General features: G+C 39.9%; 3 protein-coding genes across 5 annotated transcripts in view; all 3 read right to left on the bottom strand.

Annotated features, from left to right (window-relative positions):
* On the bottom strand, positions 7410-7925 carry LOC107619904. Its single transcript, XM_016322140.1, has one exon. The coding sequence runs from the start codon at positions 7923-7925 to the stop codon at positions 7410-7412; it is 516 nt and encodes a 171-aa protein (XP_016177626.1).
* Positions 12195-24486, bottom strand: part of LOC107621965 (ABC transporter C family member 2) — a 27548-nt gene continuing 15256 nt past the window's right edge. Inside the window, exon 29 of the mRNA XM_016323917.2 lies at positions 12195-12571. Within this exon, the coding sequence (XP_016179403.1) occupies positions 12513-12571 (59 nt within the window). The 3' untranslated portion in view covers positions 12195-12512. The remainder of the gene's footprint in view (positions 12572-24486) is intronic.
* Positions 13549-19136, bottom strand: LOC107621966 (pentatricopeptide repeat-containing protein At3g09040, mitochondrial-like). Of its 3 annotated transcripts, none has more exons than XR_002355377.1 (4): positions 16145-19136; positions 14551-15307; positions 13845-13966; positions 13549-13708 (listed from the first exon to the last, which is right to left on the bottom strand). XR_002355377.1 is itself a non-coding variant. In XM_021113346.1 (2 exons), the coding sequence occupies exons 1-2, from the start codon at positions 19098-19100 to the stop codon at positions 15294-15296; spliced, it is 2970 nt and encodes a 989-aa protein (XP_020969005.1). In that variant the 5' UTR covers positions 19101-19136; the 3' UTR covers positions 14522-15293. The 3 variants fall into 3 exon arrangements, 1 of the variants encoding a protein (XP_020969005.1); XR_002355378.1 differs by having other exon boundaries at positions 14551-15202; XM_021113346.1 differs by lacking the exons at positions 13549-13708; positions 13845-13966 and having other exon boundaries at positions 14522-15307.

Below are 24486 nucleotides of genomic sequence, written 5' to 3'. Positions count from 1 at the left end.
ATAAAAAATGTTACAAAAGTAAGTAGTATTTTGTAACAAAATATTATGACACAAAAATTTAAATTGTTACGAAAAATATTTTAAAGGTCAGATATTGTTATCACTTTTATAATGACTTTTGATTTTTTGTATCAGAAAAATTTGTTACAAAATATTACTTTGAATTGTAACAGTTCCTTTTTTGTTACAAAAACTTTTTGTAACGGGACATACTGCAATGGCCCCTTTTTTTGTTACAAAATCCTTTTGTTTCAAAATTCTGATTTTTTGTAATAATTTTTTTGTTACAAATACTACTTTTTCTTGTAGTGCCGTGAGATGGGTATGGGTTACATAGGTGAGTAGTCGGTTGGTCGTAGTTTCTTGATTTCTAATGCTCGACTTATTTATTTATTCAGTATCTTGCTTAACAAGTTCTTATGTGTTTCCTTGTTTCAGTGTCAATGGCTGGCGAACAGGTTGGACTTGATACCTTGTTTTCGATGTTCCTTCCAGGAATCAGTGACGATAGCTCCACCACCCATGCCAACTAGGCACCGCATTCCCCTGCTCCCGAATTATAGTCCCAACCTCCTCAAGGGAAGGTGATCGGTACAAGCACTGGTCCGACCCCCGACCAGAGGTTGAGGAAGAGGAGGTGGTGCCCGAGGTCACCATCGTCGATAATCCGAGGAAAAGGAAATCAACCTCAAGCCCTGAGGGAGTTCTCACCGTGATGGAGAAGAACTTCGATGCCAGGACCTTTATCGATTCACAACTCCCGCCCGGCACGGAGGACTTCTTTCTTAGTGGGGATCAGGCCTCCCAAGCCAAGTGGATGTATCGCACCTTGCTCCGGGCTGCCGCCATAGCAAGGAAAGCGGAACCCATCTAGGCTGGGGCTCGGACTATGGAGGGTAAGCTTCAATCGGTTGTCAATTCCCAGGATTAGTTAAAACTGGAAGTGAAGTCACTGCAGGCGCAACTGCCTACTTCTGAAGAGAAAGTAAAGACTTTCGACGCCACGGTCGCCCGGCTTACCACGCGAGAGCTTACTCTAGAGGGTCAGCTCAACGTTGCTCAAGGTCAGGTGAAGGAGTTGGAAAAAGAGCGTGACGATGCCGTTTCATCGGCAAATGCCGCCAAGGCTGAGGCCACCGAGCTGAAGAAGAAAAATAAAGAGACTGTGAAGCATGCTCAGAATGCCATTGGGGCTACCGAGGAGGCGATCAAAGTGCAGGTGAAGTTGCTGGCTCCCGACTTTGATGTCTCAGCCGTCAGCACCTTCAAGACCATCAAGGATGGTAAGATTGTCGATCTTCCGAAGAAGTGAGATGTATTTCGTTGTACTTTTTTGAGCCGTTCTGGCCTTGTGGTGTAATGTATTGCTTTGGACATTTTGGTAATTTGTGTAAACTATTTACCGTTTCTTTCGACAAGTGAAAACTTAGCCAAGCCGACTTGAGGCTTTTATGTTTGAACGTTCGAATTGTGGCCTTCATTTTGTTAGCCATTAAGATTGTGTTTGCGATTTTCATGGCTCCCGGGGTGATCAATTCTGAGGTGCCATAATGTCAACAAATTAGTGAATTTACAACTAAATAACACATAGTTAATTTACAAGGTAAAACAACTAAATAACGCATTAGACATGGTAGATCAGAAATAAGAGGTACCATCATAAGATTAGACATGCGACTAAATCATGTTAAGTGATGATCTAAACAAAATGGGTAAGTAAATAGGAACAAGTAAACATGGGTTGGAGCGGGTATTACTAGATCGGTGGATCGGCTGGTCGCCGGGTTTGTTTCGGTCTCTAAGGTAGAACCTTTTTAAGTTCGCCACGCGACACGTTCTGGGCATCTCTCTTCTGTTCAGTCGTTCCATCTTGTACGCTCCGCTGTCGACTACTTCTTTTACCATGTATGGGCCTTTCCAGTTAGCTGCCAGTTTCCCTTCTCCAGGGATCGGTAGACCCACGTCGTTGCGTCGCAGAACTAGATCGTTTGGTTCAAAACTCCTCTTTAGCACTCTGGCATTGTACCGCAGGGCTATCCCCTATTTCAATGCCGTTTCTGACAAGTGAGCCATTTCCCTGGTCTCGTCGATTAGATCTTTCTCCACAGCTTCCTCAACTCCACCGAGGAGTAATCGCAGGCTCGGTTCTCCCACTTCCACAGGAATCACCACATCGACCCCATAGGTAAGTCGGAAAGGCGTCTCCCCGGTGGAGGATTGTGGTGTTGTCCTGTAGGACCATAAAACTGATGCGAGTTTGTCTGCCCATGCTCCCCTCTTTTGGTCAAGTCGTTTCTTAAGGCCTTGGAGGATGACTTTATTTGCCACTTCCACTTGGCCATTGGTCTGTGGGTGGTCTATTGACGAGAACCTTTGTTTTATTCCTAGGCCGGTAAAAAACTCACCAAACTTCTTGTCAGCAAATTGTGTCCCATTATCTGATATCGCGACCTCCGGGATTCCAAACCTGGAGATCACTTGCCTCCACATGAATTTTCGGCAATTTGCTGACGATATACTGGCCAACGCCTACGCCTCGACCCACTTGGTGTAGTAGTCAATGGCCACGATCACGTATTTGACCTGCCTGGGGCCTACCGAGAAGGATCCCAGAAGGTCAACCCCCCATTGGCTGAAAGGTCGGGGGGCCAAAAGCAAACTTAATTCTGCTACTGGGGTCCTATAAAAGTTGGCATTTTCCTAACACTTTTTTGCATCTTTTAACGAATTCTTAGGTGTCCGCCATCATTGAGGGCCAATAGTAACCGCCATCAATGTGGGGACCGCAACATCCTTCGTGGACCTCGCTCAAGACGTAGTCCGTTTGATCGGGGCGTAGGCACTTTAGAAGGGGTTGGTTCAGTCCTCTTTTGAACAGTTGACCCTGTGCTATCACGTACTTGGCCGCTTCCCTCCTTACCACCTTCGCAGCCTTTTCATCCTCAGGGAGTTTGGTGCACGGATCCCCACACTCCGTACAACTGAACCAGCAAGTGCACTGGGTCGTCCAAGCAATACCTGAGATGAGTCAGGATCGATCCCACGAGGATTGTCGGCTTGGATCAAAAGGCGGATAGAAAAGTTGTGTAGTTGTTTAAACGCATAAAAGTAAAATAAAGATAACGTTACTCAGTAATTGTGAATTCAATGATAATAAGATGGTTAAGGCTTTAGAGATGCTTTGTTCTTCTGGATCAATCCTTTCTTACTGTATACTCCAACTGTGAATGATTTCTTCTATAGCAGGCTGTATATGATCAACACCGGTTTGAGCGGCTGCCAATCTTCCTCTAGGCTGAACACCAGGTTTGGTGCGCATCCAGTCTGAATGAGGGTGAAGCTCCTGCAGTTCATCCCTTTGGTGATCCTACTCAAAATGCCACAGGCAAGGTCGAATCTTTCGGATTAGAGAATGATGTGCCTTGATTCTAGCCTTTACCACAAAGACTTTAATCTCCCCATACCTCGGCTGAACTGATGTCTCAAGAAGTCCCCAACGAAGTCACGGATTAGCTGTCTAAGAGACGTATCTTCAAGATAGTGGTTCATTGATATCCGATGAAAGACGCTCGCTGAACCCATGTAGAATAGAGATAACCTTGTGCTGGTTCAACTCATTTATAAGGTTGAAGAACGAAGATACATCTTAGGAGAGAATCAAACATGAGTTGAAATAGAACAGTAATGCTTCTATTAATCCATAAAACTCAGCAGAGCTCTTAACCTTAACCTAGGAGGTTTAGTTAGTCATACTGTTCATAATGGTGTTCGAAAATATGATATGCTGGAGAGAGATACTAAACATGGTTGATCTCCTCCTATAAATATTAATATAATAACTAGGGATTACAGAAATATGATAAGCTTAGGATTGTAGTGTGAAAATCCACTTTCGGAGCACACTTGGTGAGTGTTTGGGCTGAGTTTTAGTGTCTCCCACGTGCTAGGGGGCTTCTTGGGTGTTGAATGCTGGCTAAGGGCACCTTTATGGGCGTTGGACGCCAGCTGCTCCCTTTTGGGCGTCCAACGCCAAGAAGGGGGTAGATAGATGGCGTTGAACGTCAGTTTTGGGCCTTCATCTCCAAAGACAAGATGTATTATTATATATTGATGGAAAGCCCTGGATGTTAGCTTTCTATAGCCGTTGAGAACGCTTCATTTGAATCTCTATAGCTCCAGAAATGCTTTCTTGAGTGCACGGGGGTCAGATCCTGACAGCATCTGCTACGCTTTCCTTGCCTCTGAATCAGACTTTATCAAAACTCTCAGATTTCAGCCAGAAAATACATGAAATTGCATAAAAATACACAACATCAAAGTAGAATCCAAAAATGTGAATTTTGCACTAAAACCTATGAAAACTTGATAAAACTTAAATAAAACATAACAAAAACTATATGAAAATGATGCCAAAATGTGTATAAAATATTGCTCATCAGAGCTTCCCCTTCTCCAAGAAATCGGTAATTGGGTCCATCCGTGAGGGGATGACGGCTGCTTGGATTATGTGCAAAGTGACCGTTGGTTCCTTTACCAATCCTTGGATCAGGAATCGGTTTCCTGACCCTGGTTTCGTGCTTGCCAGCTTTGACAGGAGGTCGGCTCGGGTGTTCCTTTCTCTCAGAACGTGCTGCACCACGACCTCGTCGAATTCTTCACTCAAATTTTTTATCCTTTCCAAGTATTTCTGTAACAAAGAATCCATCGCTTGGTAGGTCCCATTGATCTGAGGGGTGACGGCTTGGGAGTCGCTGTTCACCTCTGCTTTGGATGCCCCAACTTCCTTTGATAAGAGTAGACCTCCTATAAGGGCTTCATATTTTGCCTAGTTGTTTGAGACTGGAAAATCGAACTTGATGGACTGCTCGTATATCATTCCAGTAGGGATTTTGAGGATTATCCCTGCCCCCCCCCAAACGGTTGGAAGCTCCGTCAACATGGAGTTTCCACCGTGTGTGCGGGATCTCGTGAGGGTCCCCGTTACCTCCACTAGGAAGTCAGCCATCGCCTGGGCCTTAATCGCGTGTTTGGGCTCATAATGCAGATCGTACTAAGACAGCTCAACTGACCAGGTCATCATCCGTCCTGCCAGGTCGGGTATTTGTAGAACTTGGCGAATCGCTTGATCCGTCCTGACGGTGATTCGGTGCCCCTGAAAGTACTGTCTCAACCTTCGAGACGAGATCAGGAGTGTGTAGGCTAGCTTTTCCAATTTGCTGTACCTTAATTTCGCGCCTTGCAGTGCTTTGCTAATGAAGTAGACCGGTTGTTGGGTCCTTCCTTCTTCTCGAACGAGGACGACTACCAAGGCGTGGTCTGTTACAGCTAGATATAGAAATAATGTCTCGCCATCCTTGAGCTTACCTAGGACCGGTGGTGCTGAGAGTATGTTCTTGAACTAGTTGAAAGCTTCTTCACAAGCCGGGGTCCATTCGAAGGCGATCCCTTTCTTCATAAGGTTGAAGAAGGGGAGGGCTTTGGCTGCCGATGCACCGAGGAAATGAGATTGGGCTGTAAGCCTTCCGGTCAACCTCTGCACGTCTCACCAATATATCATCCACGTATACCTCTACCGATTTCCCGATTAAATCGTTGAAAACCTTGTTCATCAGTCTCTGGTAAGTCGCCCCTGCATTCTTTAATCCAAATGGAATTACCTTGTAGCAATAAGTGCCTCCTGGCATTATGAACGCCGTTTTTTCCTCGTGTGGCCGGTGCAGCGGTATCTGGTTATACCCAGAGTACGCGTCCATGAAGCTCAGGAAACGATAACCTGCTGCTGCGTCCACAAAGGCGTCAGTGTTAGGAAGGGGGAAGGAGTCCTTGGGGCATACTTTGTTGAGGTCTGAATAGTCGACACATGTCCTCCACTTTCCGTTGGCCTTCTTGACAAGGACCACGTTCGACAACCATGTCGAGTAGTCCAGTTCCCTGATAAACCCTGCTTCCAACAAGCTGGCCGTCTGCTTGGCTACCTCGTTGGCTCTTTCCTGGGACATCCTTCTTCGTCTCTGGGCCACGGGCTTGGCATCCGGTCTCACGGCTAGTCGATGTGACATAAATTCGGGGTCTACTCCAGGCATATTGGCTGGTGTCCAGGCAAATGAGTCATCATTTTCTCTTATGGCCTTCATGAGGGGCTCTTTCAGGTTATGGGGGAGGTTCCTATTCACAAAAGTAAACTTGTCCTCCGTGTCTCCAACCCTGAATTTTTCCAAATCTCCTTCGGGCTCGGGTCTCGGTCTGTCGTCAACCCAAGCACCTAAGTCGGCCAGGAAGACCCCAGATGCTTCCTTTGATCTCTTTCTTAGGGAGAGGCTGGCATTGTCGCATGCAACCGACGTTTCTAAGTCTCCTCTAAGGGATCCCACCGACCCATCGTCAGTGACAAATTTCATGACCAAAAGCTTAGTGCATATCACAGCAGAGAATTCATTGATCGTTTTTCTTCCCAGGATGATATTGTAAGCCGTGGAGTCTCTCAGGATGACAAACTCCGCCATTACCGACCTCTTACCTCCTCCTCCGTCAATGCGAACCGGGAGGGAAACTACCCCGTCGGGCTTTATGAAGTTGTCCCCTAGGCCGACCACTCCGTGTTGGTGGGTTTTTAGATCGATTTTTCTCGGACTCCCAGGGCATCAAAAACGTTCTTGAACATGATGTTGGAGTCGGCTCCGGTGTCCACGAGGATTCGTTTCACCAGACCTGCTCCGACTCTTGCTGTGATCACCATAGGGGGGTTCTCCAGGGTGTCGTGGAACCATTTGTCCTATGGTCCGAGCGATATCCTTGGGGTTCTCCTAAACGAGGGCCCATGGTTAGTTGATGATACGACCAAGATCTTGGCGTCTTTCTTTGCTGCCGACTTCGACCTTGGTGCTACGTCTATTCCGATTACAACGTTGACGACAGTGAGGCTGCGGTCGTTGTCTTCTTCGGGCTCTTGTCTAGGCTTCACAGCCCGGCTTCTGTCGTTGTCAGATCAGTCGCGCTCTCGCCTCCTGGGTTTTCTTATAAACTGTGAGAACTCCGTCAGTTTGCGTTCGCAGATTGCTTATTCCAAAGCGTCCTTTAGGTCAAAGCAGCCCTGGGTCTTGTGGCCGAAACCTTTATCATAGTCGCAGTAGAGACTCTTGTTCCCACCAGTTCTGTCCTTGAGTTGGCGAGATTTTCGACAAGATGCCTTTGTCGGCTATTTGCTGGTATATCTCAACGATCGGGGCCGTCAGAGGGGTATAGTTTGTGAACTTTCCTACTCGAGGGAAAGGCTTGAAAGGTTTAGTCGATCCTCCGTCCTTGGAGTATTCTTTGGGCCTTTCCCCGTACCTGGATTGACGGGGAGGATGGTTGGTGGGCTGCCGTTTGTTGGCCGCCACCACCTGGATGACCTCCTCATCGTTGATGTATTATCTTGTAACGTTCTGAATTTCTTGCATGGTCCATACAGGCTTGGGGGTAAGGTGTTTCCTAAAGTCTTCGTTCGACAGCCCGTTCGTCAAACACAGGCTGGCCACCGAGTCGGTCAGGCCGTCCATCTCCAGACATTCATCGTTGAACCTGTCAAGATACTTCCTGGTCGGTTCTCCGTTTCTTTGGGTTACCCCTTGGAGGTTGATCGGGTGCTTTGCTTTGGCAATGCGCGTAGTAAATTGCGCTAAAAAGCTGTGAGTTGTGTCCGCGAAAGTCGTCACGGACCCTTGGGGGAGCGCGTTGAACCATCGGATTGCCGGTCCTGCTAGGGTTACGGGGAAAGCACGACACCTCACCTCGTCGCCCACACCCTCGAGGTTCATCCTAGCCTCAAAGGCTGTTAGGTGTTCCTGAGGGTCCTGGGTTCCATCATATCTCATGTCCGTAGGCTTATCGAAGTGCTTCGGTAGCCGGACCTCGAGAATGGAGTGGTGAAAAGGAATTGCTCCCATGATTATGGGGTTTCATCGCCTTCTCGGTCTCTCCCTGCTCTCTTCTCGGTCTTCCGCCTCAGCATGAGTCGCGAAGGGCCGAGTGTAGATTATGGGGTCTTGTCGTCTTCTCGGTATTTTCTTGCTTTCGCCTTAGCCCTCAGACTCTGCGCGGGTCGAGGGGGACCGGGAACCTGTTCTAAGTCTGACGTGGTTCCTCCAGGGGCTTCTTCTTCGGGTCTCCCCTCTCTTTTGAGGAGATCGGGCATGAGGTTGACTCGGGCCAGGTTGGTAGCGGTCCCTGGCCGCAAACTCCCTCTCAAGGTTTTGTACTCTGTGGCGCAACTCCTGCATGATTCTCACGTTATCGCCTCCCATCCCTCCAAAAGGATGCCTTTCTCAGGAACGGGAGGGGAGCTCGTCCCCGCGAGAGGGGGATATCGTGCGTTCGCGAGAGGAAGCTAAGGAGGCCACCCTGCTGGTTCGGTGAGCTCCCTCTTCCTCGCACGGGTTGCCCTCCTCTCGCCCTTCAACTGGCCCCAACAGGAAATCCATTTGTGCCAGAGGTCTCCACAGACAGCGCTAATGTTCGGTTGCTCGGGTATCGAACGGGTCGGATGTGCTAAATGTCCAGGGATGATGGAGAAATTGGGTTCGGATCACCTTCATGCGTCTGGATCTCCAAGACCAGTGTGTAGAGGAGAAGGTCGGAGTTCGAGATCCTCCCAGGTTGACGACGTGGAGTGAAAAGGGGGGATGCCACCTGCAAAGGGACTTCGACGCTCTAGTCAATGTCTGTACAAAGGCGACAGTTAGGATAAAGGTTAGGTGACGTACCTCTGGAGAGGGGTAGGACCCTCCCCTTATATAGTCTACACTAGGGTGGGTCCCACAGGAGCAAGCCAAGCTCCGAAGAAGCTTCGCCTCCCCAGCTGTCAGGTACCTCGCGAGAGGGGAGGTGACATCCGGGTCACCTTCCGGTTCGGGTCGTGTTGTCCCGTCGGGTCGACCGATACGTCGGGTTCGAGCAATGGGCCAACTGGACTGAGTCGGAACAGGTATTTTGTGACTCCATTCATTAATTTTATTGTTAGTTGTCACCAATTTTTCATTAGCTAGTGATAAAGTAATAACAAAAAATATTTTTCGTAAAAATAATTTGTCATTATTTTGCAAATTCTTGTAGTAAACGTTCTTTTTATTTTTTTTTCCGTAGATTAATTATCATTTTTAGATTGGAATAAATAATTTTGGGTAAGTGCTGGACCTCACTAAGTAACTTAGCAGGCTACTCCGAAGAATAAGAGGGATGATAACCATAGAGAACTTAGGATTAAGTGATTAACCGATTAAGGGTGTGTAAATTCCATTACTCTTATTAATTGCCTGTCTCTAACTTTTAGCCACTGAGCTATCATTAGTAGAGGATTAGCTGAAATCATATATTTATGCACATCCGGTTTTTACGGTATATGCTAACAAATTGACTTGTATTGAGAAAATTAAATAAGAGTTTAGTTTTAAATTATATATATTTTTGAGACACTTGTTAGAGATATCCAAGTTACTCATTAATAATGATATGTTAACCGTCATATATACATCGATGCATGGACCATACGTAGCATAGAGCACTATGTCTGAAATTCAAATTCCCAGATAATCTACTCTAGATTCGATTCCTATCATTTATGCGAAGAGAAAAGTATTATTATTCTATGTCAAGATTAAAAAAAGCGGCAAATCAAAATATCAAATCTTATTCTATCTCTTTACGCGTATTTGTACATATATTATATATTGCAAATATTACAATTACAATTATGAGGTAATAATAATATATTAACACGGAAGAAAAGAATGAATGAAATTTAGAAATGGAAGGAAGCATGATTTTAAGAGAGAGATAGAGAAAGAGAACAGCCACCAATATTCTCGCTGTATTAATATCCCGACAAATGGACAACATGTGTCACACAGATAGCAACTCATCTTTTCTGTAACAATTTTTCTATTCGATCCGTGCAATTGATCCATCACGGAAAATAATAATAATAATTTCTTTATTTTATTTTTATCAAAGAAATTCATTTGCTCTGGAGAATAATACATAGTTACATACCATGTACGACGTATAAAGGAAAAGTCTAGAAAATCAGTAGATTTGTTCAAATTTGGCCAGCAGTTAGCCAGTAAAATAAAAATGAGTGATTTTTTACTATTAAATAAAATCTTATACCATTAAATATATTATTGATAACTAATTGACGGCTACAACTTATAAAATTTACTGGCCCTAGCATTCCTCACATATAAATATTAATATATATTTATAACACTATTTTAATTTACTGAGATCCAAACACAGTTATATATTAGTCCATCTTTCCCATAATAATTGGAGTGGAATAATATATATAATTGATCATCATGAATTGAAATTATTCTCGATTGTCCTACCTCTCTCATTATTCTTAAAAATGATAATAACAGAGAACAAATCCCAGAAACAAAGAATACCAAAATGGCAAAATCTAATAATAGCTAGCTAGCTAGCCTACAATACAACACGTCTAACATTTTTCTGAGGGGGGAGGGGAAATAATTGCACTTTGATCCATTATTTTTTCAAATTAACAAAGGGTGGTGAATAAGAGAAATAGTGAGGGGTTATTAGGAAAAAGTAAAGGAAAAGAAGGGGAATGATGATGGAGAAGTCAAATAAAGCCAAGAAACAATAATAAATGGGAGGAGTTAAGATAAGAGGAACTTGTTAGAAAGCTCTCTTATTCATTCATAAACATGTATTCCCAGGTTGAAAGGGGAACAAATAAATTGGATTTCATTTTTAAGAGAGAGAAATTGCAAAATGTCCACTACGATAAATACTAGATTGGTCCAAAGAAATAAATTGACAAGTCAAACTTAAAAATCAAGGAGGGAGTACTTTATAAAAGAAAGTTGGTGAGTATTCAAGGGGATAAGTAATTTAATAATTCATGACATAAATGGTTCAAGCTCTATCTTCTTAGGTCCTTTTTAATTTATTACGTTGGTCCCCAAATTTAATTACAACAATATAAATAAATAAACGACACTAAATGGCTCAGTGATCCAACATATTTTAGAGCTTGTGATGGTTGGATCGTTGGATGGGTAGCTTCTCCAAAAATAACTTGGAAAGTGACCAGACGAGACAGAAAGCAAATGGTGTGCACCCAAAAGAGAAACTTGAAAAGTGAAGCACTTAGTGAGCCATCAAAAAGGGAGAAAGAAAGTTAAATAAAGATGGTATTGATAACAAGATCCCCTCAGCATACGAAAGGTTGGTGTCTATTCCACGTAATTTATGCACCTGTTTTTAGTAATGGTTTAGCTAAAAGATATTATAGTATTCAGCTTGGTATTATTATTTACGTGTTAACAGTTAAATTAATTTCTTTAATTAGACATTGATTAAATATAATTATAAAAATATATCAATTTATTAAATTAAAATTAAAATTTATATAATTAAATAAATAAACTAATTTAATAAATTTTTATAAATATATTTTATCAGCGTCCAATTCAACTTATTAAAACCAAAGAAAAAAGGAGAATGGAGGTAAAAATTGTATGCTAACAAAATGGTGAGTTATCAAACTCACTAATTCTAGAAGAATGTATTATGTGAGAATAAGACAAAATAAAATGAATTAACTATTGGTTGGTTGGGCTTTATTGTTGTGAATGAGCTTATCTTTATATTTTATTTGGACTGTTTGTTGTTTATGTTCGAATAATTAACGTTTCAGTCGTGGATAAATTTGAAAAAAGATCCACCCTTAAAAGATTAATTTGACTATTAATTTATTATTTTTATTTTGTATTATTAGGAAATAATAAGGAAGTTATACAACACTAGCGATTAACAAATTTTAAGATGATATAGGTCTTCTAAAAATTGAAATACACTTTGGGTCTAAAAGCAAGAGACTCTTTTTCGTCATCCATTCCATGCAAGACATTTGAGTATAATTGCTTGATTGGCGAGGATTTGTGATTTTGAAAGATGCTTGGAATAGTTGAATATAACAGTACTAGTGGAAGTTTGTGGCATAACATGATCGAAAAAGGAAATTTTTCTAAAATAAAAAATTAGTAGAATAAATAAATAAAACATTTAATCACTACTGAATTTATAATTTTCATTGTATGTAAATCTTATTACCTTGATTTAAGAATAATTAACATTTTATTTTCTCACTTAGTTTTAGAGAATCTTTTTCCAAAATCCAAACACAAGTATTCAAGACCTAAAAGATATTTTTTTTCCCCTAATATATTTTGGGCAATAAAAATTACATTACAAATGATAAGGGAAATTGGGTTAATTTCTGGATTAAGATCAAAATGAAACTTATTGCATTTTCGAACTCATGTCTCATGGCTGAGTGATGGAGCTACATTGCCAAAAATAGAGTTAGCACAACCTTGGGTATGTGAGTCAGTTGGTGGGACTGTGGCACATGTTATATTCCCTGCAAATATGCAATTCAGAATAATTGTTTGTCCAAATGAACAATTATTTTGAAGCAGAGGTAATATATAACAGTGCAGCTTTGGCTACATATCAACTTGATCAAAGTTAATTGATCTATCATCAAAATCAAAGTCTGATTGATGTGGCCAGTCTGCTCATCATTGCAAGACCTACAAAAACGAAAAAGACAAGCAATTACATCATCTACACAGTGAGAAGCTTACACTTCATCTCCAACCACATTGAAAAACCTGAGATTCTTTAATCTTAGAAATTTAAGCTCATTTAGCTCTAATACCATATCTTCCAGGGTTATCTCTAACTTGGAAATATTTGAGACAATATATATGGGAGAAAAAAAGGAAAGAGAAAGGAGAGGGAGGATAATGCATTCATGGACAAAAAATGAAGTGGTCTCAGAATTTAATCTTTCAAAAATTTCATTGCAAGGGAAGGCTATGTAAAAGATGGCACAAAGTTATACATACCTTCAATCATCCTGTAGAGTGATGACCACCAACTGTGAGGATATTTGGTATCGGTCTAAAGATTCCTTGATTTCTCTATCATGCTTCCTTTCCAAAACCCCCTGCAAAGTTAACACAGCATCCCTTGTTTTCTTGATTATGCTATTCTCTTCTTCCACTTCCAATCTTTTTAGGTCAGTCTGTGATGAGATGAGACTGACGGCAAGGGCAAATTGAGCTGCAGCAGCCCAGCGAGACGAAGCAAGCCATTTTTTCTGGCCATCATTATGCTTACTCTCTTCCCTATCTGACTTACTCCCGAGTGCTAAGCTGCGTAGATATTGGGCATTTGCGGCTCCTGTACTTTGCACCATCTTAGAGAACGAACTGCCTTCATTTGATAGCAGTTCTTCAGGGGTATCATATTCAAGAACCTTTAAACATAAGAAGCTAGCATCAGTATTATTTTATGTTGTATAATTACGATTAGTATTACTTACATTAGTGCCAAAGGATAACCATATTATAAGATTTAACCAGCAGTACCATATAAATACAGTGCTTACCTTACCACCATCGAGCAAAAGAATCCGATCACAGTCTATGATGGTGTTAAGACAATGAGCAATGATGAGCATGGTGCACGATTTAAATTCCTCTCGAATTGTTTTCTGTATGAGGGCATCTGTTCTAACATCTACTGCTGCAGTGGCTTTGTCAAGTACTAATATCTTTGATCTACGCAATAATGCCCGAGAGAGACTCAACAGTTGCCTCTGCCCAACACTGAAGTTATCGCCTGCCTCAGAGACCTAAACAAAGTACATTTTCATAAATATTATATTGCTTTCAATAAAACATCCCTTATTGACCATTGTAAAAATACTCAGCAATAGAAATGGTTCTGTACAAAAAAAGCCAGAGTGTAATCAAGGAATCATAATTTACCTCAGCATCCAGCCCCAAAGAATTCCTCCGAATCACATCCTTCAAATGTGCCCTCTCCAGAGCCTCCCAGAGGTCAGCATCATTGTGTTCATTAAAAGGGTCAAGATTAAACTTTACCGTTCCTACAAAATATTAAATTAAGCTTAATATAAATACAATTACATAAATTCAAAGATTAATATGCTTCACAATTTACAGAGTAAAAATTATAAAAATCAACAACACAATCATATATCTAGCAGAGCAAAACATCACTTATTATTGCTTTCCAGTTTTGACATCACAAGTATTCCAATCTTCACTCAAGTAGATCAACGAATTTCTTAACTTTAATGTTAACATATTTATCCTTATTTTCTCATTCTTTTTTTTTTTTCCCTTACTGTATTTTATAAAAATCAAATGATCAATAACCTTTAATATGTGGCTCTAAAATGAGTTAGAATTCCCTTCCTGCCCAAAAGATTCTTTCCACTTATGGCCAAAACAGATCTCTTAGCTTTAAAAAATTCAAGATCTACAGTCCATTTTACCATAAGTAAAAATAATAATAATAATAATAAAAGAAATAAGTCCATTCTTACAACATTATTGTTTAACATACTCTTCCCTCTGGTCAGTTGGTAACTTGGAAACAAAAGAACAGAATCCCAGCCTAAGTTGCCAATATGAAAATACGATGGAAAATATTATATCTTAAATATACCTGAAAACAAAACAGGGGACTGTGGTATAATGCCAAGAACTTTACGCAAATCAGCTAGCCCAAACTTTGCAATATCACAATCATCAATTAATATTCTTCCTCTTTCCAATTCCACAATTCAAAATAAAGCATTAAACATGCTAGATTTTCCAGCTCCTGTCCTTCCTACAATGCCAACCTTATCGCTTGGAAAAATTGTGAAATTCAAGCCATGAAGGACAGGAGGAAGTTCAGGCCTGTATCGAAGTACAACATCCTAAAATCTAATTGATCCAGATGAGGGCCAGCCTGGAGGGGGGCGACTATCCTCAATGATGGATGGTGCCTCTGAAGGCAAATCTATATAAGTGCCAACACTCTCAACAGCATTTAGACTATTCTCAGCCAAACTAGCAAGCCTGAGCACACCAGTAAGCAAACTGGTAATGTTCAAAGCATAACTAAGTAGGAAACCCATGGTGGATGAAAATTGCTGCTGGTTCTCGGCCCTCCCATTCTGCATTACCGCAAAGGTTGCAGTAAACCATATCATGAGACCTCCCAGAGTTTCCAATCGAATTGCAAGCCATCGATTTCCACTCATGTTCACCAGAGTGAATCGTATGTTGTTGTCCATCGACTTTCCATTGATATCAGCCATGCGGTCATAAGCCTTGTAAGCACACATTGTTGATAGACCATTAAGTGCTTCTCCAAATTGTGCATAAACAGGGGATCTACAAATTGAATCTAAGCGCTTTACTTCACGGGCGGTGCTCTATATAAATGAATAAAATGATGCTCACATGAGTTGCTCAAATTCAATATCACAAACAGAATAATAAATTCTACTACTAAAATTTGTGAGAAAACCAGAAAAAAAAAAAGAATTAGTGATAATAATCTAGAAATTATTTCAACTAATCTAGAAATTATTTCAACTCGCATAAGGGTCAGATTTTGGGTGCATTAAACCAATCATCCATAGCAAAATTGCGTAAGGTACAAATGCTGGTTTAGTAACAATCATCCATGGCAAAGCCCAATAATAATAATAATAATAATAATAACAATAATAATAATAATAATAATTGCAAAAGGTACAAAGGATGGTTTATGATATAAAAGGTAATTAGACCAAACTGCTTCATAGTTATTGATGATGGATACTAAAAACTATATGTCAACTTGAGCTTATCAGCACTACACAAAAGTTGACCATCTTAAGTCAAGAAAAATATAGATAGGAATAAAATTAGACGAGCTTAATCCAGGTAACGTGAGGGTTTACTTTTTATTTTTTAAGTTCTAACCAGAAACTTATATTCAAACACATGAATATGCATAACAAATTGACAACAAACAGTTCATAAGTAATGCAAATAATAATATAATGCTTTCCATTTGCCAGAAAGTAGTAACAATGGAATATATGTACGATTTGTTCTGTCAGAATGCAAATCTGAGTTGATTGCTTGATTTCCTATTACTATGAAAAATTAAATTTAACCAACAAGCAAAATTCCATCATCCTGAAATCTGTTGTCTCTCATGAGTGCTGTCAGATGCTTCAAAGAATGTGAAATTTCAGCATAATTAGGATGTGATATATCACCTGCAACAAATGAGTTTGTCTTTTGTCCTACAACAATCCAGCTACACCCAGGCATCTTTTGGATTTCTTTCTGTATCATGGTTCTCCTCAAAGATCTAGCTTCATTCCAATGTCCTGATGCAGCATACATATTAGAAAGCAATACATATGGGGAAGAATTGTCAGGTTCTAACTTAATAAGGTTCTTAGCTGCTCGCTCTCCCCTTATATCATCACCATGAATTCGGCAAGCTCCCAATAAATTGGCCCAAATCATAGCATTCGGTTCGACATTTAGTTTGTCGATGAACTCTTCAGCTTCTTTGAGATTACCCCAGCGACCAAGAAGATCCACAATGCAAGCATAGTGATCAGCCCTGGGTTCAATGCCATAACAGTTCACCATGAGATCAAAAATTTGACGGCCCTCGGAAACCCACCCTGCATGGCTGCAAGCAGTGAGCACTCCGAGGAATGTGACATCATCTGGTGTAACACATGAGTGAGCCATCTCATTGAAGACCTTCAGAGCGCTTTCTGCATGACCATTTTTTGCAAATCCAACTATCATTGAGTTCCAAGAAATCACATCCTTTTTAGTACCCATTTCTTCAAAAACTTGCACAGCACTTTTTACATCCCCACATTTAGCATACATGTCTATGAGTGCACTGCTGGTTAACTCATCCAAGTCAAAACCAGTATGGAATATTAGAGAATGTATCTCTTTCCCATCTTGCAATGCCGATAAGAGAGCACAAGCTCGAAGAACTGAAACAAATGTTGCTTGGTCAGGGAACATACTGTTGTCCCGCATTTCTCGGTATGAATTTATGGCCTCGTAACAGCAATCATTTTGAGTATACCCAGAAATTAAAGCAGTCCACATAACAATGCTTTTAAGGTTCGAAAACTCTGAGAAAAGTAAGTTGGCATCTGCAATCCTTTGTGAGTCCATATACATGCCCAACAAAGAGGTACCTAAGAACTCACTACCACATAAAAGACCCCTCTTAACTATAGCACAATGGATCTGCAACCCTAGATTTACCTGAGAACCCTTACAAGCATCTATCAGGCTTGCAAATGTAATTTCAGATGGCTTGAGCCCCAATGCCAGCATATCACTAAAAAGATTAATAGCTTCTTTTATATTTTTCAGAGCATATCCTGAAATCAGAGCATTCATGGATACCACACTCCATTCAGGCATGTTAGAATAGATTTTTCGTGCATCTTCAATGGACCAGCATTTAGAATACATGTCAATAAGAGAACTTCCAACAAAAAGGTTTGTTTCTAATCCCAACTTAACTGCCAGGCAATGGAACTGCAATCCTGCTTCTAATAGCTTAACATTTCCACAAGCGCTAAGTATGCTTGCCAAAGCTACCTCGTCAGGTACTATGCCATGTAACCTCATTTTGTTGAACATTTTGAAAGCATCAGTTTCCTCTTCTTCCTGCACGTATCCAACAATAATGGCATTCCAAGAAATGTTATCTCGGGTTTTCATGCGCTCAAACTGTTTCCTAGCTTCCTTCAAAGCCCCAGCCTTGGCATACATATCTACCAATGCATTGTTCACAAATAAATTGTTTGCAAAACTTCTCTTGATAACAACTGAATGCACCTGACGACCAATTTCTAAGCTTTCAAAACAAGCACATGAACTCAAAATGCTAGTGAAGGTAAATTCGTCCGGTTCAATGGTACGTCGTGTCATATTAAGGAATAGCTCCAATACATGATTGAAATAACCATTCTGTGCATAAACTCCCAGCATGGCATTCCAAGTGACCATATTTTTCTCAGACATGACATCAAATACTTGCTTTGCAGCATCTAACATTTCGCACTTCCCATACATACTGATCAAAGAACTTCCCACATATATACTAGAACCCAAACCTTGTTTGATAGCCTCTCCATGGACTAGTAACCCATAATCCAACGCAGCTAAGCTGGCAATCGCACTAAGAACACTTGCCAGCGTGGACCTTGAGGACTTTATACCACACTTCCTCATTTCGAGAAAGAACTCAATGGCCTCCTTATGATGGCCGCTCTTAGCATGACCAGAGATCATCGCATTCCATGCCACAACATTGCTAGTGTGCATGTCTCGGAACAATTTACAGGCATCATCCAGCTTACCCAAATTCACAAGAGCATTGAGAACAGTCACAAAAACCACCTGGTCAGGAGAGCAGCCAGCTATCTGCATTTTGTCAAACACCTGAAGGGCGTCCTGCGGCAGCCCGGCTCGAACATAACCCGAAATCAAAGCCGTCCAAGAAACATTGTCCAAGTGGACTGCGGCGTCAAATATGGCGCTAGCATGGCGGAGAAAGCCACATTTGGCATACAGATCGATAAGAGCACCCTGGCAGAACGGATTGGACTCAAAACCTGCCTTGATCACGCAGGAGTGAAGCAGCGTGCCGAATTCAACATTCCTGAGCTTTGAACAAACAGAGAGAGCTATAGCGAGCGTGAATTGGTCAGGCAACTGGCCAAAACGCATCATAGAAACGAAACAACGGAGTGCATTTTGGAATAACCCCTGCCTTGAGTACATGGAAATGATAGAATTATAAGCGGATAAATGTCTCTGACGGGGATGGAGCTGGTGGAAGAGCCTCTGAGCGAAAGGGACATTGCCGGCAGCGGCGTAGAGATCGATGGTGGCACTTGCGAGGAAGCCATCAGAGGAAATGTCGTGTTTGATGGCGTGTGCATGAACAACTTTGGCCATTTCCCCGTCGCCGTGGTTGGGAATATTGTCGAACACATGGTAGTCGTGATGGTGATGGGGATTAGTTTTAGTTTGTTGTAAGCGGAAGCAAATGCGGAGAAGGTCTTCGTAGACTTGTGAGATGGAAGGAGGAGAAGGGGAAGAGCAGTGCTGAATGGTGAGTGAATAAGGTCTTAAGAATAAGAAACCTTGGACATGAGGTGCAACTGCAAGACGCATCGACAAACAAACAAAACCACCTTGTTAATGCTTCTATTGCATAGATGCGTATTGCGTGCTGTGAAAATGAAAGAAAGGAATTGGGTAAGGGTCCTATTTAAAGAAAACAGTTAGCGGCTAATCACATTTTAGTCCATATAAAATGTTGCATCACTAATTCACTATATGTTAATCTTATTATTTTAAAAGACTTAAATCATAACGCAAAAGACAAATTTTATAATCTTCCTTAAGGACTAAAGTAATAACATGGAAAGATAAACTTGTAACTATTTCAAATCAATAGGTAGGGGTGGGCATGGTTTGGATTTTTAAAAATCCAAACTGGATCCACTTCAAAACCAGTTTTGTGGTTCATGAAACCAAACCAGAACTGGATTAAAGAGAGAAACCGGTTTTGAAAAAATAAAAACCGGTTTAAATCCAGTTTTTTAATATCCAAATCTAAAATCCCGTTTTTTTTTTAAATTCAGTTTTAAAACTAGATTTTTTAACCAAAAATCCAGTTTTAAAACCAGTTTTTTCAACCAAAAATCCAGTTTTAAAACTAGTTTTTAAAAATCCAATTTCCAAACCAGATTTTTTAACAAAAAAAATCCACTTTTAAAACCAGTTTTTAGAAATTCAATTTTCAAAACATAATTTTTTTAAAAGTAAAATTAATACTAAAGTCATTTTAAAGTGTATAGGTTCATTACAACTAGAATTTGGTTCTTTATAAATCTAACGACAATAGCTAATCTATATAACATTTAATCATTCTCAAAATATCAAAAGGATACCACCAAAAACTCTCTCAAACAACAACCACAAAATATCAAAAGATGCCAAGTTGCCAACAAAATCATCAAACAACCACAACCTTTGAGGAAAATATATCTGCAAATAACAAAATATACCTTTATCATTTTGAGACAAATCTTTAAATGAAAGTATTAAACCATATTTACAAAATTCTTAGCCCTGAAACAGGTTCAGGTACCTAGCATGCTACCTTGTCAAATATGACACATGAGAATTCCAGAGGCATATCAGAGGATTCCGAAATCCCAATGAATTGTGAATTGGTACTACGTGAACAAATTGGTGAATACATGAAACTATGACTATAACAAAATCTAAAAGACAATACTAATTTACATAAAAGCTACCTAAACATATTTATCAATATCTAAACTAGGAAAATGGGACAGAAAATATAAAATAAAAGGCAGGTAGGTTTAGAATTGGAAGGTTGAATCTTATTATCTGATTCTTTGGCTTTTAAAGCAATTATTATACTTCCTTACATTAGTTTCAATAGAAAAAATGATCAAAGAGCAACAGAATCTTGAAGCAAATTCAACCTTTCAAGCTAACATGACAGCACAATTGCGAATAAAAGGATTCAGATTTATGCTGCCACATACAATTCTTGTCCACTTCAATTTCTCAATTGTTGGATCAGGGCAGCAAGTGTAAATACTATTGATCCCATTAATTAGAAATTGAAACAAAATCTAAGCACAAGAAGCTCTATGAGGAATTGCCAATGCATGATGTTAATTAGACAACATAGGATGGGAAACATAAGATGAATGAATAACAATAATAAAATCATATCTTGTTCCTAAATATAAAAACACAATCACAATCAACGCAGACTAAGTATGAAAATCATCAAAACAATGTTCAGACCATCTCAGCCCAGTTTCTCATCAAAACAGCAATTCCATCATAAACAGCAAACTAACTCAGCAACAATCAAAACCTAACAATCTAAAGAAAATCATCCTAACCTAACTACCTATAATCAACTAACAGCAACTAATCTAACTAAGCTAATTAACCAAAATCAACTAATTAACCAAAATTAATCAAACTTAATAAAAATAAAAAGGAAAATGGACAAAAACCTGGAAGCAGAGAACTAGAACAGGGCAAAAAGAAAGGGGACAAGGGTATTGCAGCGACGGTGGATGGAGGACGCTGCTACAGGCGGCGCCGGCGTGATGGAACTGCGTTGGAACTCTCTAGAAAGAAGAGAAACAAGAGCTACTGCTTGTTCTGGTTCAGTGAAAAACAAAATCTGCAATACAATCAATTGCAAAATCAGACACGACAACCCAAAATTCCTCTAGAAGAAGCACGAGCAGAGGAAGACGACACAGTTGAAGGAGAAGTGCCGAAGGAGAAGACGACACGGTTGATTTGTGCATATGTAGTGTGAACTGGTTCAGTGGTTCACAGAATTGGGGTTTTTTTAAATTTTGGATCCTAATTCGGATTTGGATCCTAATTCGGATTTGGATCCGGATCCGGATTTAGATTGGTTAAATGGTTTGGATTAAAAACCAAACCATAAAATTGATGCAATTTGGTTTGGATTTTTTTTTATTTAAAACTGGTTTTTTTAAAATGGTTTGGTTTGGATTGAGTTTAGAATCCAAGATTTGGATTTTTTTGCCCAGCCCTATCAATAGGTTAGGTAATAACAATTTTAAGGACGGTGACACTTACATTTCAGTAGTATCTTTTTAAGGAGTATCAAAAAAGGATGGTACTAAAATAATTACAATAGAAGTAAAGTTATTCCCCTGTTTTATAGGCGCCAATGCAATTAGAACAATAATTTAGGCTTTAAAAAACATATTGGAATGTGCATCTAATAGCTTCAAAGTTCCACCAGACAATTTAAGCTTTAATTACAATTAATAACTTCAAACCTAAAGGTCAAAGAACTGAAAGAAGGAAGCTACTTCAAATGCAATTAGACCAAAAACTATAAAAAGCTTATAAAATTGATTCATATTCAGTCGTTCCAAGTTCCACTTAAAATAAAAACACAAAAATACTCCCAAAAAAAATGGGCATAGTGATTATTCCTATTTCCAAATGCAATTATTAGATAATGTAACCCTATTACAAGTACTCTATAAAATTTTCAATTTTGAGTCATTACCATGCTTAGGTAATAATAATAGTTTTGTCCATAGTTATCAGAACCGAACCGGCAATCAACCCGGTCATATGACTGGGTCACCAAATTACTGGTTCAACCGGTGGGTCACTGATTCACCCAGTTGACCCGGTCATAATTAAAAAAATTATAAAATTATATAAATAAAATTAAAAGTATGTATTAAAATTTAAAATGTAAGTCTTTACAAACATAATAATAATAATCAAATATTAATTTTGCTCATATTTATGCCTGAATCTCTATAGACAAATAAAAGATGAGAAATGCTATTCCAACAAAAGGTTTGTTCATATTTATGCCTGAATCTCTGTAGAAATATTACATAACCTATATACTCCTTCAGTTGTGGACTTGTGGCCACCTAGACAGATAAAAACAGCTAATAATGTTATATATACTGAAAAGAAAAAAATTAATACTCCATCTTGAAAATGGCCTAACTAAAAATAAAGAGTACAAAACACCTCGTTCAAAGATAAGACTTCAGAGACCATTTAAGATATAATGATATATACTGCAAAGTGAAATTACACCAACAGACATATTCAAAATGATCCAACATTTATATAAATTTATTACCAATAAATCTATAAGGAACCTAAAGAAAGATAACAAATTTGTACAAGAAGATCCTTAGCTGAATGTCCGAGAATTAACAAGTAAATGATCCCAAAACTACACCCAAGATGAACTATCAACACCTAATGCAGCATAAAATCACAATCCAGTTCAAAATAGATCCAATTACAAGAAATACACACTTCAAACAGGTAACCAACAATTCTACACCAAAAATCCAAACGCATAGTTTGAACTTAATAGGATCGGATCAGATCTAATGATCTCAAATCAAACTACAGACAAAACAAATACAAAGTTTTGACTCAAAACCAGAATTTATAATCGGGAAAATACTATCAAAGAAAATATATGGAAGCAACAAACAGCATTTAATTTGATTTCCATTTTAGCATTCAGTAACAAACATTACAAAACAGCAACAAGTAATCCCTAATCACACTAAACCTGAAATCAATAAAGCTAACATATCATAATCCCTAATTACAAAATAGCAACAATTAATTCCTAATCCATTTTTAGCAGCAGCAAGAAAATTTCAACAAAACTGTTAGGAATTAAAAAAAGAGCAGCAGCACAAAATCAACTATTTGATTTTCATTAATCCATTCACAACTTCACATTCAAAAATCAGCAAACAGAGCATAAAAGGAAGAGAAGAACCGAAGAAGTGAAAGCAGTGCCACTAACCTTCGACGGAGACACGGACGGCGACCGGCGAAACGACGGCGAGCTGCTCCAAGCCTCGAACAGAGAAGCCAGGGAGGACGGGGACAGGGGGAAGGAGGACGCCGAGCTACAAGAGAGGGCCTGGGCTACAAGAGAGGACGCGGAGGCGCCGACAGCATGGACGGCGGCGGCACTACGGCAGAACCGTTGCAGGGAGAACCTAGGGTTTGGTTGGGTGATTTTGAACTTTGCTTCAGAGTTCAGAGAGACGAAGCAAGCGTTGATGAAAGATCTGGGCCGAAGCTGAAACCCTAAACCCAGACTCACGGCGGAGGAAGCGTTGATGGTCGAAGCAGGAAGACGAGCTTAGCGCGACAGAGCTTGCGACGAGCTTGAGGCGGCGACGCGAGCTTGAGGCAGCAACGAGCTTGAGGAGCCGGCGACGAGCTTGAGGGAGACTGGGAGAGAGTGGCGAGAGAAGAGAGAGGTGAGATGGGTGTTGGTTCAAGGTTAGGGCGCCACAATGCAGGGGAGTAAGTGATGGTGAGAACGGCACCGTTTTCGTTTAAAAAAAAAAATCGGCCCGGGTCATATGAACCGGTCAAAGTCACCGGTTTTCATGAAATCCGACCGAATCGAACAGGTTTTCACCGGGTTTATTGCTTAAATGGTTTGACAAATAACTCGGCTCGGTTAGATGATCGAATGACCTGATTTCCGATCGAATCGGTCGAGTCGAGCCGGATTTGATAACTATGATTGATAATAAGATCCCCTCAGGATACGAAAGGTTGGTGTCTATTCCACGTAATTTATGCAGTTGTTTTTAGTAGGTTTAATTACTCTGTTGGTTCTTATAGTTTCGCAAAATTTTTAATTAGGTTCCTGTACTTTTTTTTCTTTTAATTGAGTCTTTGCACCAATTTTTTTTTTAATTAAGTCTCTACATTTTTTTTCCTTTTATTTGGGTCCTATACTAATTTTTTTTTTAGTTAGGCCCCTATAAAATTAAGCCAATGATTTCTAAGAGGGATCTAATTGAAAAAAAAATTTAGTGCAGGGACTAATTAAAAGAAAAAAAAGTATAGAAAACTAATTAAAAATTTTGCAAAACTATAAAGACTAATAGAATAATTAAACCTTTTTCAGTAATGGTTTATCTAAAAGATATTCAAC

The sequence above is a fragment of the Arachis ipaensis genome, chromosome B10, assembly GCF_000816755.2.
Source record: "Arachis ipaensis cultivar K30076 chromosome B10, Araip1.1, whole genome shotgun sequence".
NCBI classification, from domain to species: Eukaryota; Viridiplantae; Streptophyta; class Magnoliopsida; order Fabales; family Fabaceae; genus Arachis; species Arachis ipaensis.
Note: the sequence above shows the minus strand (reverse complement) of the source record. Positions and strands in the feature narration are given on the sequence as shown.

What these genes read in the sequence shown, in the direction of transcription:
- LOC107619904 (XM_016322140.1), bottom strand. Translation starts at nt 7,925, where the DNA reads ATGGGAGCAATTCCTTTTCACCACTCCATTCTCGAGGTCCGGCTACCG.
- LOC107621966 (XM_021113346.1), bottom strand. Translation starts at nt 19,100, where the DNA reads ATGCGTCTTGCAGTTGCACCTCATGTCCAAGGTTTCTTATTCTTAAGA.